Source organism: Squalius cephalus (genome assembly GCF_949319135.1).
Source record: "Squalius cephalus genome assembly, chromosome: 2".
NCBI lineage: Eukaryota > Metazoa > Chordata > Actinopteri > Cypriniformes > Leuciscidae > Squalius > Squalius cephalus.
The window spans coordinates 58749347-58768174 of NC_137123.1; the positions used below are offsets into that span (position 1 = coordinate 58749347).

Here is an 18828-nt window from a genome sequence, read left to right on the forward strand (position 1 = left end):
GCTTCGAATGAGGCTCGAACGCTGATTCGTATGTTATATAGCGTTCTAAATATAGCTCGTCTTTCAAAGGCATGTATGTTGTGAGTGACAATTCGGAGAACGAATCAGAGGTCCAGAACAGCATCGAACTCCTCCCACTGTCCGAGTTTAGCTCCGCCTTTCTGAATCGCCACCAAAGTTTTCGTCCCTTTTTTCCTTATATGGTTACGCACGAAGTTGATTGACAGATAAGCACGCCCCCCTGATTCGCGGCCATCCGCAGACGGTACGGTGGCTCCCCACACTGACTGACACAGTAACCTGTGAGCTACTGTGCTCCTGCAGCTCACATTCCAGAAACATTGTGAGGAAAGCAAACAAACCTGGATGGATGGATCCTTTACTATTAAACATATTTTAGTGTCCATAGTGAACTGAAACGTTTCGGATTTCGTGACTGATCTGAATGTTTCAGTCGCTCGCGCTGAAGCGAACGCGGATTCCTCGCGCTGAGAATCAAAGTCTCTCAAACGCACCGTTTAGCTGCACAAACATGGATGTTCTGGCCAATTACAGTATTTTTCAAGAACTTCAACTTGTTCATGACACTGGCTACTTCTCCGCGATGCCGTCTCTGGAGGAAAACTGGCAGCAGGTGAATTGCTTTTATCTCTGTCTTTGCAATTTATCCAACTTTTTTCGCTTGTCAGTGCGCTCTTGCGTGCACGCGCAACTTATACATACGCGACAAACAGTATTTATTGCATTTTGCATAATTCCAACTCTGCGTAAGGTGTCTTTAGCATTGCACATGCATTTTAAAAATACCACGTGGTTGAAATAATTTGATGCTTTCATGCCATACAGCTTACTTCTTGCGACCTAGTGCAATGTTAGCAAAACATGCTGGGAAATTAAGATCTGAATAATACAAACAGAGACTCTTTGAATAATAGATCTACATCTGTCCTATCAGTGTTTTTTCAGTTCCCTTGGCACTGCACAGACTCTCGACTCTACTGCATTATATATAAATGCATGCGCGTGATTGACTCGTAATGTGTCTGGCTGTTAAACGTGCATGACAGACGTATATAGTGCGCATATCTATGAAACTGTGTAGAATCTTCTGTATAATCTACTCATTTTCATGCAAATGCCACTTTTTCCCATTCACGAGGATGGAGCCATGCGGCGCGTGGACAAAGCACACATGGACGTTGGTTTATTCACTCGTGCATTCACAACGATTTGAGATTTATGAAATCCATTTAGGGAACAGAATTGGTTTGCACCGTGCACATGTGAGTAATGACTGTGGCGCGTCGCGAGCGCATGGATGGAGGCATGCTTTGCGCAGAGTTGAGCTCTCCGCAGTGCTGAAGGGGCAAAGCATGGTCCATCCATTGATGCCGGTGCATTGCTTTCTCAACGTGCATTGATTTTTAGATTGCTCGGCCATTTTTATTAACCTTTGGGTTGTGATTGCATTTTTCTCAATATGATGCATCTAATGCTGGCTGCTTTGGCACCATTGTTTATTGGTTGGTTTATTTGGTCATTATGCCTCTAACCTTGAGTTTTGATAGATGGTCATGCAGTATTGGTCATTTTGAAAATGGATCACACTACATGCTTATACGCAGGTTTGCATACAATGTCATGTAGTGACAATTCAAATGCAAATGCATGTAGTTATGAGCTGTATGAATTGAAATTTTTGTACTTTTAAATATAAGTGAACTACATAGAAGCTAATGGGGATAAAATTGTTCCAGAAACTACAATATATGCACTTATACGTTCATGTAAATTTGAACCTAAAATCTTGATGTTGAAGAAGAAAAGTTCATAGATATGAATAGAGTGGTAGTAGGACTAGTACTACTGTGCATGTAGGAGTTGGGGAGCCAGTGTTTGTCTTTGCTATTGACTTTCAATAGTTTTATATGAATAAGAAATGCTCAAAGACTGACATTTGACCTCAATATAGCTCCTGTGCCCTTGGTGCTCTGTAGTGCTAAGTGATCCTAAAGGCCAGACTTCCTCCAAAGCAGCGAATATTGCTCACAAACCGTGTAATCCTTAGTAAGTGGAAAGAAATAGGCCAGAACAGTAGAGACCTTCTTCCAAGCTTTGATAGGCCTACAAGACTACTTATTCTCTAGACGCTGCAGCTCTTCACCTCAGGTTATTCTTCTGGTTGTGCTTAAAATTGATTAAATGTGGATGGCGATGATGTGCGTTGTCTTTAGAAAGACTGTGTAAAAACACCCTGACTTTAGTCGAGCAAAATGTCAGTCAGCATATTGACACGTTGCACTCAAAGACCTCAGAGGCCATTTCAGGTCATAAATATGATATTACAAGAAAAATACAATTCAATTTTTAATACGCGTCTCAAGTATCCTGCTATGTCAGGGGAGGACCTATTGAAAAGTGATAAGGAGGGATTGTGTAGTTGCAAAATTCAATATAGAACAAAAGATCCTTGCCTGAAGCTCCTCCATCAACCATCACATGCCCTATAGCCATGACAGAGGATATCCAAAATACCTCACCTTGAAGAGACTCTCAGTGTGACTCACCTACTCCTGTGGAGAAGGGTATCTGCAAAATTGGAACAGAGAATGGTATGGCGTCTGTCCCCATCGAAACTGAATGACCATTCTGGAACTCATGGGATACATTGGCACATCAGACTATTCTGGAGTGCTTTTGTCTCATGGCATCTATTTTGGGACTTAGGGGAACTTGAAATGTCTTTTGTTCTCATCGCTTTCATTTCAACTGTCTGATATTTTTAGGCTTGGTTTTGAAATCTTTGCTTGCAGCTGCAATAACATGTTGTGGTGAAGAGCAAGGAAAAGAATGCCTTTATGAGACGTTTCCCTCTATTTAACCACAATAAGAAGTATCAGAGATGGATGATATGACCAGAGTCTTGTATTACAATATCAGTGATTTTACATCTGTTTTAAAATATTAGTTTCACTGTTTTGAGTCGTTTACTTCTAACTTTTTGTACTGGTGATATGCTGTATCACATGAGCAAGAGTGCGGTTGTTTCCACAAAAACAGCATTTTGCAAGTGTAATATTGCTTTTATACAACAGTTCAATAAATTAGAATTTAATCATGAGTAATTTTAGACACAATATTGCCAGTAACTTTGTCCTTTTTTTTGCTCTGCCAATGAAAAGTCACTGCAGAAACATTTTAAGACACAGTAGTGGCATTGATTCACTGTTTTTGAACAAATCTGTTTAGTGACTCATTCATAAAGACGATCACTTGTTTTGCTCCTGAATGAATCAGAGTTTTTAAACAAATCAGAAGTATGATTTGAATGAAACTAAGTTTTTTACAGATTGGTTGAATGAAAGTTTCCTTGACTCACTCTTACAGTCACTTGTCGTCATGTCACCAACTGGCGAATTGACGTAACCCACAGAAAGAGTCACTGAAAAATCCCAGTGAACTATTGAACTATTGAATTAAACACTTCACAAATGAACGGTCCATTTAATTTTATTGTTTTATTTTATTTGGAAACCGATGAATGCAAACCAAAAGAATAATTTTTGGCATCAGTGCAAAAAATTAAAAACAACTCACTCAAAACAGTGAGTATTAATTGCTCAATTTTGTCCCACTTTGTATTTTACTAATCATGCTATAAACAGTAAAGTACAATTATGGCACTTTACTCAGATCTAATAAGTAGCATTTGCTTTATGAGATTAAGAAAAAAATCTTAATTGATGTAGATGTCAAAAATAGCACTTTTCCCACAGCATGAGGTTTCAGTCATTTAATGGTGCTAGTTAATAGTGCTTCCCTGCTGTTCTTACATGATTTGTCATATGGCAAGCATGGAACTACTCATAAGCATTGGAGAATTATGACTGACAAGCACAAAAAGAAAACTGCACTTGTAGATCTTTGAAACGTCTTTACCACATTTAATTTGCATGCTAATACTGTAATCACAGCGAGGAAGTTTGATCCCTTCTTTGTAAGAGATTCTTAATCAGGATGTGGTTAAGGAAATGTTTTTGTACTTTTGCATCTTTGCGCGCTCGGATCCACCAGACGTTTTTTCTCTTGCAGCCTCAGGCCAGGGCAAACTCTGTAACTGATACTGTAATGACTCTCCAAAGAGCCTAATGCACTGTGCTAAGGCAGCACATTGTGTGTTTCACAGTGTCAACTACTTACAGGAACGCTCCTCTAAAGTCATTACGTTGCTTTCTTGACTAAATGCCCCAAGGAAAAGTCTAAGAATAAACCAACCCTTTTTAACCCATACCTCCCATCTCGCCAAACCTCGATGCAAAGCCACAAAGATAAACAACCAAAAAAAAAAAACATGCCACATTTCACGTTCCCCCTTTGAAATCTATCCTATGTCACAGCCCCATGTCCCGAGCTGCAGAACGGCTCCTGTAGTCGCATGCTTATGAGGATTGACAGGAGGCATTGAGCAAAAGTGCCAAGCGTGCATATTCCGTGCTGCAGTCTCTGCCACTCCGAAACCCCCGGCTGCTCAGAAGCCGAAAGAAAAAGATACCCAAAAAGACCAAATCTACTCTTCCATTCTTGGATGCTTTGAAACTTAGTCTTGCACTCCATAGAAGCGTCTTCAACCAAAGCTTGGGCCAGTCCAGGCAGAGACCTCGAGCTCTCACTTATCCACCGCCTTGTTTAGGCCCGTGGATCCGAGCGGATTCCCATTACCGTAGGCGATGACTGCTGAAATGTGTGTTATGTAATTCTCTCAGCGCCACAGCTGCCTTCTTACAGCGTGCAAGTCGGGCCGCCGGAGAGAGCCAAACCCAGCCACATCACTGTGAAATCTTAAAGAGGTTTCCGGATCACACGGCTCCGCGGGCCACGTCTTCATGCTGGGAGACAGACCATATGGATCATTTAGTAAAATACACAGAGTTTTTTCCTCTTAAGAATAATTTATGGACTCGTTGTTTAGTGCTCGCCTCAAGTGAGAATTATAAGAAAATGAGACGGGCCGTCCTGGCTGACTTGTTTTCGACACTAAAATGTTACACAAAAAGGACTTTTTAAGAGTGCATGCACATCCACCAAATGTCACCATTAGCCATCATAACCGCTTATTTCAAACCAATATGCATCAGTAAATGAGTTCATTCGCACCCTTTAGTGATTCCATTCACACTTTTCGCTTGATTGCAATGCCCTGAGATTGAGTCCTCTACATTATCAGATGTGCTGGCTCATATTAACTACATCACAGTCCTCATTTATCATCGAAACCAGCGACAGATTTTTGGATAACACGCCGTGTAATGGAGCTGAAATGATCTGGTTGCTTGAGATAACATCAGTGCACTGATCCCATTGCTACTGACAAGCATCAGTAATTGAAAATGACAAAGCGATAGTGCTCTCCATCGCATGAGTCAATTCTGGGAGTTATTGCAATATAGTTGTCATGCATAGCGCATGGCTACTGCTCTAAGACAGTCGACTCGAGCGAGAAACGGGCCTTATGATAGGTGAAGCGTCTTTAAATATGCAGAGATATCATTAGTGGCTCTGCCGAGATCCCTCGCTGTACCTCTGACAGGTTCACTTCTGCGGGTGGATTTCAGGTGGAAAAAACAGAGCCTTGTTTCATCAGTAGTCTTGGCTCCCACAAAGCAGACATATGGCGCTTTCTCAAGATTACTTAAGAATGTGGTTGCATTCGGCTCTTGCATGACACGCTCGCCAGTTTCTAATAATTCACTGATTATGCAGCACTTGTCATAAATAGTTCTCTGTAGGCGGTTTTGCAAGCTTGTGACGTCAATATTGTTTTAACCCTAGAATGCATGACCCCCCTAAAAAAAACTACAGGAATGCAAGGGTGTCAACATGACCCGTATTGGGTTCAGTGGTTTTCATCAAAGTGAGTGCATCTCATTTTCAGAAATTAAATCATTTAATTTTGATTATACCCAAATGTTTAAATGTTTCAACACTTTCACTTCCCTTGTACGTAAAACAATTAATTAATCCTTTTTACATAAACATTAACAATTAATTATAAATATTTAATTATAAATATTTTTTTAATACTTTTGAAGTTTGAATTTATTTGATGATACAGTAAAATCAGCAATATTGTGAAATATTATTGCAATTTGAAATAACTTTTCTCCATTTGAATAGATTTTAAAATGTAATTTATTCTTGTAATGCAAAGCTGAATTTTCAGCAGTCATTACTCCAGTCTTCATGCTCCCCTTTATGCATTGTAGGGTGATAGTTTGATGGGGCAGTTGAATTGGGCTGGGTTCAGACTCTCATTGCATCACGACTCGAGTGTTGTCCTGTAACCCGTAGGCCACGGCTCCACCATCACCAGTGACATTTGTGTCAGAGCATCTAATGCTTTCCCCCTTCATTTGCGTCACAAACTCCCATTCGCTTGTTTATGTTGTCGCATATGACTCTTAACTCTTAACAATGACAACGGTCTTCCCACTGCCGAGCTCAAGTGCAACTGTCAGGGTCACACTGTAACAATACTCAAGCTGACCCCTAGCAATCCAATTAGACTCCTGCACTACAGCAGTGAGTAGGCAACCCACTCTAGGCACTGAGATCATTAATCTGACTGGGGCCAGATGATTGCCCATGATGGCTGCCACATTGAAGGGTGATGAAAAGGTTAGCGTCTGATGAAAGAGGAGACGGGAGATGGTGCACTCATTTGTCGAAGGCCTCTGGAGTAAGTGTCAGCACCCAGAGCTGCGGAGCGAGGGAAAAGGAGTGAAGTGGAGCATCTTTATGTATGAGTCCCGAATCTAGCGCAGACGTGAGACACAGCGATGGCACTCAAGGCTTTGATTAACAGGCCGAGTAGAACTGAGCTCTTTTTTCACTCTTGCGCACAGCTTGACAGCGATTTTCCCTTCATTTAAGATAGAATGTAAAACTTTTACAAGGCGGTGCAGGGCAGGGAATGAACCGGCAATAACGTGCATAAGAAATGCAAATAGTCTCACTTTCATGTGGAAAGTTTCAGGAAGATTGGTCTTTTCATGGCATCAAATGGCATCAAAATTACCTATTTACTATACACTGTGGTTCAAGTGTTTGGGGTCATTACTACATGATTCAGTGTGGTGTGTCACAAGTTTAAGAAAATGTAACTTTTATTCAGCAAGGATGCATACAATTTATCAAAAGTTACAGTAAAGCCTTTTTACATTTTATTTTCAATGAAATGCCGTTCTGTCAAAGAATACTGACAAAATAATGTATCACGGTTTTTAAGATTAATAACAAGAAAAATGTTTCTCGAGTATCAAATCAGCATATTAGAATGATTTCTGAAGGATCATGTGACACTGAAGACTGGAGTAATGATGCTGAAAATTCAGCTTTGATCACAGGAATAAATTCCTTTTTAAAATATACTAAGATTAAAAAGTTATTTTATATATTTCACAATGTTTTACTGTATTTTTGTTCAAATAAATGCAGCCTTGGTGAGCAGCCTTTTATGCAAAAAAAAAAAAAATATATATATATATATATATATATATACACATTTCTTTCAAAAATATAAAAATCTTACCGGTCCCCAAACTTTTGAACGGTATAGTGTGCATACCTGCAAGTGTTTGTCTTAAATCTTGAAGAACTTGGTTGGAATTTCATTCATTGCTGAATTATAATGGGTTGTGAACAATTTTTTGTTGACCTTAAAGAAATGTGTACATTTCAAATAAGTCAAAATGTGTCGGTGTTATTAAAGGGATAGTTCACTCTGATGTCTTTTTTTTTTTTCTACAGAACTCAAGATATTGTTGTTGTTTTTTCCCCAACGTTCTTTAAAATATCATATTTTGTGTTTCACAAAAGAAAGTCATACAGGTTTTGAATGACATAAGGGTGAGCAAATGACTACCAGAATTTACTTTTTTTTTTTTTGGTGAACTGTCTCTTTAAATAACACATTTTACTTTACATTCTGAAAAGAACTCAAATTTCAGAGTGATATCATGACCTCTTGCTCTATCCCAGCTAAAACAGTCACTCATTTTTAATTATGTTATGTTTGCCATTGACAGCAGGATTATTAAAGAACTTGTTGCTAAGGAACCACGATTTGTTACAGCTATTGCACTTGTTTGTTTTGGCGTCGTCCTCCTCATCGGTCATTGTATGCATGGAATCTCACTGCCAGCGTCTCCTGCGATACCTCCAGAGAAAGTCTTCCAACAGACCTTGAGAGATACAATGAAGGACAATGTTCTCTCTGTAAACATCCCATCGCTTTTCTTCTCTTTTTTCATCAGAAGCCATCAATCACCGCCAGCAACATTTCAGCCTCAAAATGGGTCATGAAACTTAAAGCGACAAGAGGCGTTGTTTATCAAGGTTTATGCAAGCTTCAATCAATCACCCCGTCTATTGCTGCGTGGAGTTGAGCGCAATTCTGCAGAGGAGAGAAATTCAGCTTTATGTATCTAATGGATTGATTCATTGAATCATTTATGCAACAAAAAAAAAAACATGCATTGTGCAATCATTAGAATAATGAGACATTTGCACATTATAACGTGCAGTTTTGTGATGCTTTTTTGGAAAAGCATGTTTGAAAGCCCCATCATGCTGTATGCATGCACCATGCACGTGTGAATTTGTGCATGCGTGTGAGTGTCAGATGTGGGATTTCTCCATGAAACATTGCTGAGCTCAGCACTTCTATTGCCTCAGTGTCTGTGTGTGTGCATATGTGACTTACTCAGCCGTGGCATATATGCAAAGCCAGCTGTATTTCCATATGCTCCAAGTTACCGTTGTCTATGGTCCACATGACCTGGCTTGGCTCCAGTACTGGCCTGCGTTGTAACACCTGGATACAGCAATACCCAGTTCTCACCACCACCCCATCCCTTCTGCTGAAGCAGGCAAACACATTCTTTCTTTCTGACTGCTTTGCAGTTGCTGCTCACTGGAGGAAGTGAAAGGAGGGCTGGCAAAGCACTGTCCAAATTTGGATGTACATCAGTTAAGCTGAATTGGTTTGTGTCAGGAGTGCACAACATAGCAGTGTGTTTTGTATCTTTGTTATACGCCTTCAAAAGAAACCTTCAAGAGGCAATGGTTATTAATATTTCAAGCCAAGCAAATCAATTATGTTTGTAGCCTGTTTTGTTGTCTGCTAGCTGAAAATCCTTAGTTTGATCACTTTTTAGTGTAAAAAAATAACAATGCCTTTCAATAGAATAAAATAATCCTGATTATCTCAAGTCATTATAAAGCAGAATGAAAACTGACAAATATTTAATGAATATATATATATATATATATATATATATATATATATATATATATATATAAATGACCGTTTTGTTGTTTTTTTATTTATTTTTTTATTGATATTAGTTTCATTTTTATATTTGCTTTCTAACTTTTTTCTAAAAGGAGGATATTCTCTACACAACTGCTTTGAAACAATTACACTTTATTTTTAATGCACTTTATAAATGGAAAAAAAGAATTGAACTTAACATCTGTGCACTAGTATATTTTCATACAGCACCTTTCCAAAACATAGGTTACAATAAGCATTCTTCACAAATTGTGTTTTATACACTCTTTTTAATTATTTTTAATAGAAGAAGCAGAGAGCATCAAAACCCCTAATTCTTCTTTAGTAGAGCCTGTACACACTTACCAGTTCTCGTGGCATAAGGAGGTTTGTCTTTGTTTTAGCATGGGAGAGCTATTTGGGTCGGAAGTTATTTTGGGATGCATTGCTAGAAATACCTGTGGGAGTGAGTAATAGTTGAAATGAGACCATCTTTAAGTTGGTTTGTGTAGTCATTTACATATGTTTAGAGCCTGTGCCATGTTCATTCGAAATCAAACAACTTTGTTGTTGTTATTCTTTCATTTATTTCTGTGTTTGAACATGCAGATATCTTTAAAAGCGTTATAAGTCAAAACATGCAGTATCTATTTCTCCTGCTCTCTTTAAAGGCTTTTGTGCTCAGGGCTTTTTGGTATTTAATTATCTACTTCTAATTAATCCAATTATGAGTCATTTGAATCACAGCAGATGTGGGTCCGCAAACTAAAGCAGGTGTGAAAAGATCGTCCTCCCCGATTTAAATCCCAAGGTTTCGCTTTCACTCTTGGCTCGGACTCTCATATTCATTCCGTGGAGGTTGAAACATTACCCACGTGCCTCGAGAACAATAGGCTAGAGTTGCCATCCGAAAGCATGACTCACTGTCCTCTATTAACTGGCATGTTAATCGCATACAGGAACAGAGAACGGTCAGCATGAGTAAACGGGTCCAAGAGTGGGAGTTTAGAAATGTCTGGAATCCATCTTGCATCCTCAGTCCACTCTGAAGACAATGCAAAACTTGGCTGTAAATTATTTGCGATAACTCAAAATGGCCACAGTAAGTAGGCTATAGCGGCTCTGCCTTAATGGACCGAACTCAATGAACTCACCATGGAAAGGAAGGCGGGGGCTGTCGCACTTCCCTGAGATGGAGGGAAAATGAAAACGGCAGCTCTGCGCTTCCTTGAGGTGTGTGTCCGCTTGCAGTTGGCTCAGCGGATTTGTTTTTTTATGCCATTGCATGTGCGTGTGTGTGTGTGTGTCAACGGTAGGAGGGGATGAGTTTAACTACGACAACACTTCCACCCTGTAGGCAGTATGTGATAGATCAAAATAATGTTATACTGAGGAGAAAGGAATTCATTTGCAATTGTGGTAAGGTATATAAGTATGAAGATGCTCTCATTGAAGCATTGAAAACAGAAAACGTTTTAATATCAAGGATGTCAGTAGATTTAGACATTTGACAGAGTTCTGTTAATCAGCTGATCTCAGATTGCCCTAAATATGGCGAGTTTCACTAGAAATTACACATCTGGATCACTGCACGCAGGATTATGCCTAAGTTCAATTAGGATATTTAGGTAGATTTTATAAATGTGCCTTAGAGTAAAACTTTACTGGTGTGCATCTTGAGACAAAACAATGACATTGACATACTTTAAGATATGTCAGTGCAAGTTGCTTACAGTTAAAACTTTAAGCATTAAAGCAAAAGCATTTTAGTCTGGGACTAGTTTAAGACTTGTCTGTGAAACCAGGAGTGAATGTATTTAATTTAAATCTTAAGCTTGCATATACTGTGGTATTCGAAACATGTTCACATCCCACAAGGCCAGTTGTAGAGTCTAGCGTAAGAAAATGGTTGAGAATGTCAGACTCAAAGTGCAATATTACATAAAATGTCAGGCGACTTCTTGTAACTGTTTACATATCAATATGGAACATTTGCCATGTTCACACGTTAAATACTATTAATTTAATTTAAAAAGGAATGTGGATGTGTGAAATCACCTATTCAATATTTATAACTTGCATGCAAGCACACCGCCAAAGAATTTTGCGCAATCACCACATTACACCCCAAAAATCCTGTCTTTTGGTCAGAAACTGGCCAAAACTAAAAGCTGCATCGGATTCATCCGAGCCGCACTGGGAATTTCCCCACACCAGGCCTGTTGCACTGTGTCGAATGTGCGCTGCATAACAACACAATGGCTCGCTGTAGAGGGATGTTCACTGCCAGCTTACCCAACCTGAGCCCTTTGATCCTGCCCTTTGTAATGCAAATCAAAAGGAGGAGAGAGTAGGACACCAGGGAGAATCTTCATGATGGTACCATGGTTCATGCTGATGTGTGCAGTTGTCAATTTCTCACTTGAAATTTGGACTACACAGTTAATGCGAATGGGTTTGAGAAGCGTACTGACTTACGCAGGTAAGATATTATGTAGATATATCTCTGGTGTGCAATCATTTATTTATTTTTACGGGTATTTTGCCTTTATGGGACAGTGTTAGAAATGATACGATCAGAAAATGACTAGTGGTTGACCAATAGATTTTAAATGGCTGATACTAATATTTAATGAGCAGGCGGCCTAGAAGCCGTACGATGCTGATAAAACGCAACTTGATGTCAAATGAGAGAAAATGACTTGAGTCAAATCAAATTTTTTTTTTTACTCTGAAAAAAACAATTGTGTAGTGTTTACTCTGAAACTATTTTCACTCAGAAATTGCTTGGAAATTTCACAAATAAATGCAAGAAACACTTAAGTAGAAAGACTTAAATAATATATTCTTGTAAAACATACTTATTTAATCTGTTTTATTGACAACCCCGAAAGATCTTTTTTTTTACAGTAAAAGCATGAAAAAGTATTATTACCTTTTTTTCCCCCTATTTTTTCCGTAATACTTAATAAAAAATAATGACATTTTGTTTGCCCACCTCTCCATAGACATTTAAAAAGTGTTTACATGTTTTTCGAGAATAATTTTTTATTTACATTTAATTTATTTATTGAAATTATTTCATTTGGTAGTAAAATTGCATTGATGGAACCATTAAGGGACCAGAATTATTAGGAGAAATTTGAATCTTTCTTCATATTTCCCATCCCTAATAATCACCACATGCAACATGCAAAACGCACTGCACTACATGCCGTCTCCGATCATAGAATGCAGTTCAAGAAAATTGGGTGGAAACGTGTTGTTGTTTACATTGTTAAAGCTGAGACTTGTGGTCATAGATCTACACAGTATTCTGATAAATTTTCCCTTTAGCTCATTAAGCAATGTCGTTGTATGTGTTTTTTTTTTTTTTTTACCCATTATCCCTATTTTCCTCCATGCTTTAATGCTTTTGTCTTTGTGGCTCTCATTATGAGGATTAGGCCCGCTGCCTCGTGCCACAACAGGTCGCCCCATCCTCAGGGCAGACACCCGCCCCTTGTATGGTAACAAGCTGTTAACCCTCAGTTAAAATGAGCAACACCCCCTTCACTCCCCCACTATCAATGGATTCACGCTGGGACTTAATGCTCTATGAGTGCTTTAATGAAAATTGGTGGATCTTGAAAAGATTAGCTAGCATTGCCAGACTGCGGCCCGTAAGCAACCCGTAAACACATAAACAACCAAATCCTGTTAAAGCTAGATAGTGGATCCCGTACCGCGCTCTGGCATTGTCGCTCGGATTATCTCTGGCACCCCGTCCTTTATTTTCCTTTAAGAAGCATCGCTGCATGGTTCAAGCATTCAAATCAATGAAAAATATATTGGATTGACTTTTCGAGGCACCACCGCTAATGTTTGTCCTTTTGTAAATCCTGATTTAGCCCTCGCACAATTTTTGTGGATTAATACGACGTGCTGATATCAAGGCGCCTACTCCCTTTTAGCTTCCACTCAAATCGTTGCAAGGGAAAATGTCAACACTAATTCATATTCAAATGAACTCCCTCTGACAATTAGAGTAACAAAGGCCTTGACGCATGGAGCGAATGTGGAGAGAACAGTGGCGAGGTGCTAGGTTGCGGAGCGCACAAAGCGCTATTGCACGCCTGACATAGTTTTGCTGATGAAGCGTCTGACTGGGGCTCTGTACCCATGCAGTGACCTCTAACCTGGGGGTTTTAACAAGCCACTCTATTGGCACTATTACTGTATTGTGCTGAACTGCCTGAAACAATGGAAAGTCGCTAACTCTGACTTGGTATCATAGAAATCAGCTGATCTTGCAGTCAGAGTTATCAACAGCTCATTGCACAAAGTGGACCACGACTAAACAGAGACTTCACAAACAAGTGACTCTTATGAGCCGATTCCCAAATCACAAAGGCCGCATACGAAAACTTGACTTGTCGCCTCGCTGCCTTATCGGGCAGTGATTTTGTAGGCGGTGTTTGAGCACAAAGGCGCCTCTGAGGCAGTGTAACGGTTTAATGATCTACAGCAAAATAGAGTGAGCTTTGGTGATAACTAATCAAATATTTAATTACTACAATAGTAATTAGAAATGACATCAGAAGTGGAAAACTTTGGTCAAATACGTACATTTACATACAATCAGACCACCAACCACAACTTTCAGACACCATCTTTATTTTTTAACTCAACTGTCACCGAATGGAAAGCACAGGATTGTGGGATATCAAAGACAGCGAAGGATACATCTATGCTGCCTTCAAAAATCCATCAGATGAAGGTATCTCAGGAGACGAGAAGGGAAAAAGCTTTGGATTCGGACGTGCCTTGATTCCTTCCTGCCTTGGAGTGCATCCTCCGAAGGCAGCATCTTTAAAATTTTGGACGCAGCCCAAGTCACAGTCTCAAATGACTCGGAGCTGGTTCTTAGTGAATCAGAAACATGCAGTGTGACCAATGTAGTCTGATTCATGAACAAGTGATTCTTATGAGCCAGTTCTTTTTAGTGAATCAGAAACACAGCACTACCAGTGTAGTCTGATTCTTGGACAAAACGCATCCAGCAGAACATCACAATGAACATTTATACATTTATATTCATATTTTTATGTGGTATTCATATATAAGTTATGTTAGATCTGAAATTATAAATAATAAAATATATAAAAAATTCTATTACATTAAAATTAAATTATTTACAAGTGGATGTATAGATAGGTAGGTAGATAGATAGATAGTAATTGTACAGTATATTAGAATATATATATATATATATATATATATATATATATATAATTTAAATGAATGTTATTTATATTTTCAAAATGTATATGCTGTTGTAAAAACAATACGCTGTAGTAAACACTGGTTTAGCTTGCAGTAGTCACATTATACACAGGACAGGGCACATTCTTTGCAAGTGCTTCCTTCCTCCCACAGTAAAACTAGCTTTAAATGGTCTAGTGCTGATTGATCCACACACATCAGAAGGCTGGTTTATTGCTAATTACATTGCCTTTCCCCCTTAAGTGCGAGCATAAGATTAGCGCTACAGCTCAGGAGGGACAGGAACACTCGGAGCGCTTCATTTGCCTCCGGCTTGTAAAAATGTGCCAGCATGCTTTGTGTGAGAGTGTGATTTCTTAATTGGCGTTATGTCATATCTGCTATATTGCCGGCGACCGGTTTATCAGGCCCAAAATGCACGCTACTCTGTACCTTTAGCACCTTTAAACGAGCTGCGGCAAGCATCTCTACTAAAACTTGGAACCGAAAAGATTCTGTTTGCGAAGGTACCTTGATAAGCACTTGCATAATTAAGCCATTATCTTCCTGCTCCTGTTATATGTGATGGTGCCGTTTGCTATGTTTGGAAAAGGACAGGTCCATATATCAACAAGGAGATGACAAACCATTACATCTTTAGTGGAGGCCATTGTTTTGTTCCTCACTGCACACGCTCCTATTAATGCTTATGTCAACAGGGCTCTTCAGGATCCATTTCACGAGTGCCAGCTTTGCCTTTATGGTTACTTAAAGGTGTCAGGAGGCATTAGCCTACATTCGGCTAACGGCCGCACTCCGATAATGTGTCGCACACTTTAGATCAATGTCAGTTCTTTGAAAATGTCAGCTAGGATGCTTAGAAACTACTCTGGGTAATATATATATTTTTCTTGTTAATTTGAGGTTTACATTGACAAGCAAGACAAGAAACATACTCAAGTACACAAATGCAGAGCCTTGGCTAACACATCTGCACCCAGTTTACCAGACAATGCTTAAGCCTAGTCCCAGACTAAAAAGCTTTTTTTAACTGAAAACAACTTGCACTGGCATATCTTAAAAAAAAAAACAGCTGCCATTGTTTTGTCTCAAGGTGTACACCAGTAATGTTTTTTTCTTTTTTCTAAGGCATGTTTATAAAAGCTACTGAAATGTCTTAATTAAACTAAGGCCTAATCCTGGCTCAGTCTAAGCCCTGTCTGTGAAACCAAGCCTAAAAGTGCCCAGTCTCAGCTTGCATGCATTTGTGGTGGTAACTAGCCATAGCAATTTCTGTTTCAAAGTTGCTAAATGGTGTTACTGCACACATTACCCGCTCTTCTACAATCAACAACCTAAGTACTTTGATTTAATGGAAAAGAAAATAATGGAGAGTGCCGCCGTGGATCAATTGGATTGAGATCTGGGGAATTTAGAGGCCAGAACAAAAACTTGAACTCTTCATCATGTTCCTCAAGCCATTCCTGAACAATGTGTGCAGTTTGGCAGGGTGCATTATTCTGCTGAAAGAGGCCACTAGGGAACACCATTGTCATGAAGGGGTGTACCTGCTCTGGAACAGTGTTTAGGTCGGTGGCACGTGTCAAATTTGCATCCACATGAATGGCCAGACTTAGGGTTTCCCAAAAGACCATTGCTCAGAGCATCACACTTCCTCCACTAGCTTGTCATTGTCCCACAGTGCATTCTGATGCGATTACTTCCCTAGGTAAATGGCGCACAACGTCTGTTGGCTCGGACCAGACGGGATAGCCTTCGTTGCCCTCGTGCATCGATTATCCTTGGGCGCCCAACACCCTGTCGCCGGTTTGTGCTTTGTCCCTCCTCGAACCACTGTTGGTAAATTCTCACCACTGCTGACCGGGAACAACCCACAAGCCTTGCCGTTTCAGAGATACTCCTACCCAGTCACCTTGCCATAACAATTTTACCCTTGTCAAAGTCGGTCAGATCTTTATTCCTGACTATTTCTCCTGCATCCAACACATTGATTATGAGAACTGGTGGTTTGCTCACTGTCTAATCTACTTAGACTTTAATATGTGTAATTGTTTGGAGATGATCAACGATATTCACTTCACCTCTGACCGGTCATAATGTTTTAGCTCATCAATGTGTATTATATTCTTCCTCAAACAGAGCAACGGCAAGGTCATGGGTTTAATTCTCAGGGAATGCAAGGACTGATAGAAATGAGTACTTTGAATTCAATGTAAGTTGCTTTGGATAAAAATGACTTGCTAAAATGCATCCATGTAAGTTATGTCAAATTACACAATAACAATGAATTTGAGATTGTTTCAGGCCTAAATCTGTTTATGTTTAGTAACATGGTCATATAAATGCTTTTAACCCACTATAAAGTATTCTTAGCAGTTTGAGCCTAAGTCGTCTGACTCTTGCATCTCGTCGGTTGTGTATGCCCGAGACTGTGTGAACGTGTGTGTCTGCAAGCTTCCTGCAGATGAGATGTAGGTTATTTTTAGGCTCTGCCTGGCGAGGCTGTAAATGGAAGGCAGGGCAAGTTTTGAGGGCCACTGTTGATGAGATCACACATGGCCCCATCATTCCCCCCGTCCTATCGATCGACCGCGGCCTGAAGGGGGATTGTGTCTCAGGGTGCCGCCAGCTGGCCAGTCCCTTCCTGAATCAAAGCACTGGCAGGTGGTCATTTGTGGTCCCCTCTCCCCTTAGCCCAAGCATTACATTACAGATCAATGACTGATCAGAGAACAGGCTGGATGAGTTTCACTTCTAAGCCCATCCGTCAGGGGGGTGTCATTGGCGTAAGTGGATAGCTGCAGTCGGTGTATATCTAACAGTGCCTGGTCTTTAAAAAGCCTTTTGGAAGGGTTTCTTTGTTATGTCAGATGGCTAATCAGCTTGCATGTGTTTTGCCAGCAGTACATCAGACAGTTGGTATGGTCAGAATGGCAAGAAATACTATTTGCATTAATCATTTTTTAGCATTTACAGTGAGGAATGATGTATGCCTTTGGAATATTTTTTTTTTATGCTTTTGAAAAAAAGTCTCTTCTGTTCACCAAGGCAGCATTTTTATTTGATGAAAAAATGCAGTAATAATATTGTGAAATATTTATTACAATTTAAAATAACTTTCTATAGTAATATATTTAAAAAAATAATGGCAAAGGCGGAATTTTCAGCATCCTTACTCCAGTCTTTAGTGTCTCATGATCCTTCAGAAATCATTCTTAAATTCTAAATTCTAGTCGGCACCTATAGCCTCATGGGCAGGGCACCGACATATAGCGCTGTTGCGCTTCGGGTGACCCGAGTTCGAATCCCGGCTCGTGGACCTTTCCTGATCCTGTCCCCCTTCTCTCTCCCACCTCGCTTCTTGTCCACTCTATACTATCCTATCACAATAAAGGCAAAAATCGTAAAAAAAAAAAAAAAAAAATTTAAATTCTAGAAAAAGACCATGCTACCGTTCAAAACTTTGGGTTAAGGGGTAAAAAAAAAAAAGAAAAGGTTAATATGTTTATTCAGCTAGGGTCTTTAAATTATTCAAAGGTGAGAGTAAAGACATTCATAATGTTACGTTTCAAAAAAATGCTGCAACTTTATTAATCAAATAATCCTAAAAAAATATAAATATAAAATATCAAGCGGCGAAGAACACTATAAAAATATAACGCAGCAAAGAACATAGTGTTTCAGTTTTTACTGTATTTTTGATCAAATGCAGCCTTTTTAAATACAATTTTGATCAAATAAAACACAGTCACTGTATTTTTGAATGTTTTTGAATTAATAGTTTGAGGAAATGACTAGATTTACTCTTAAACAGTCATGTGTCGCCACCTACTGGTTTACCTTTAGAAATCTATCAAGTGAATAGAATAGAGCAGGCGCTCGATGGTGTTTTAAGCCCCCAATGGCTCCTTAGAGGCAGCTAACCCTACCCTCAACCTTAAACCTACCCATCCCCTCGCTGCCTGGAAGGCGCCGTTGGGGGCATAAAACACCAAAGACCGGAGCAGGTTTGACGTCAGAACCCGGAAGTCTAATTCGCCGCTGGTTCCTTTAAGATTTTTCTTTAGGGATTTAAAATGTTTTTTTTTTTTCAGTTAATGAGTAAAATAAAGCCTGTGGTAAACATAACGTGACTATACTTTGACGATTTGTTCTACAACGTAAATTACATGCACCCATAGTGAAAAGCGACAATTATGAAGCAGTTATGTTACTTTGAAGTAAAGTATCAT

At 39.4% G+C, this 18828-nt stretch overlaps 1 protein-coding gene across 1 annotated transcript in view; it reads left to right on the plus strand.

The window, feature by feature from the left end:
• Nucleotides 1-258: 258 nt before the first annotated feature.
• klf7a (Kruppel like factor 7a) overlaps nucleotides 259-18828 on the plus strand; it is a 39898-nt gene continuing 21328 nt past the window's right edge. Inside the window, exon 1 of the mRNA XM_079853134.1 lies at nucleotides 259-634. Coding sequence (XP_079709260.1) covers nucleotides 446-634 — 189 coding nt within the window. The 5' untranslated portion in view covers nucleotides 259-445. The remainder of the gene's footprint in view (nucleotides 635-18828) is intronic.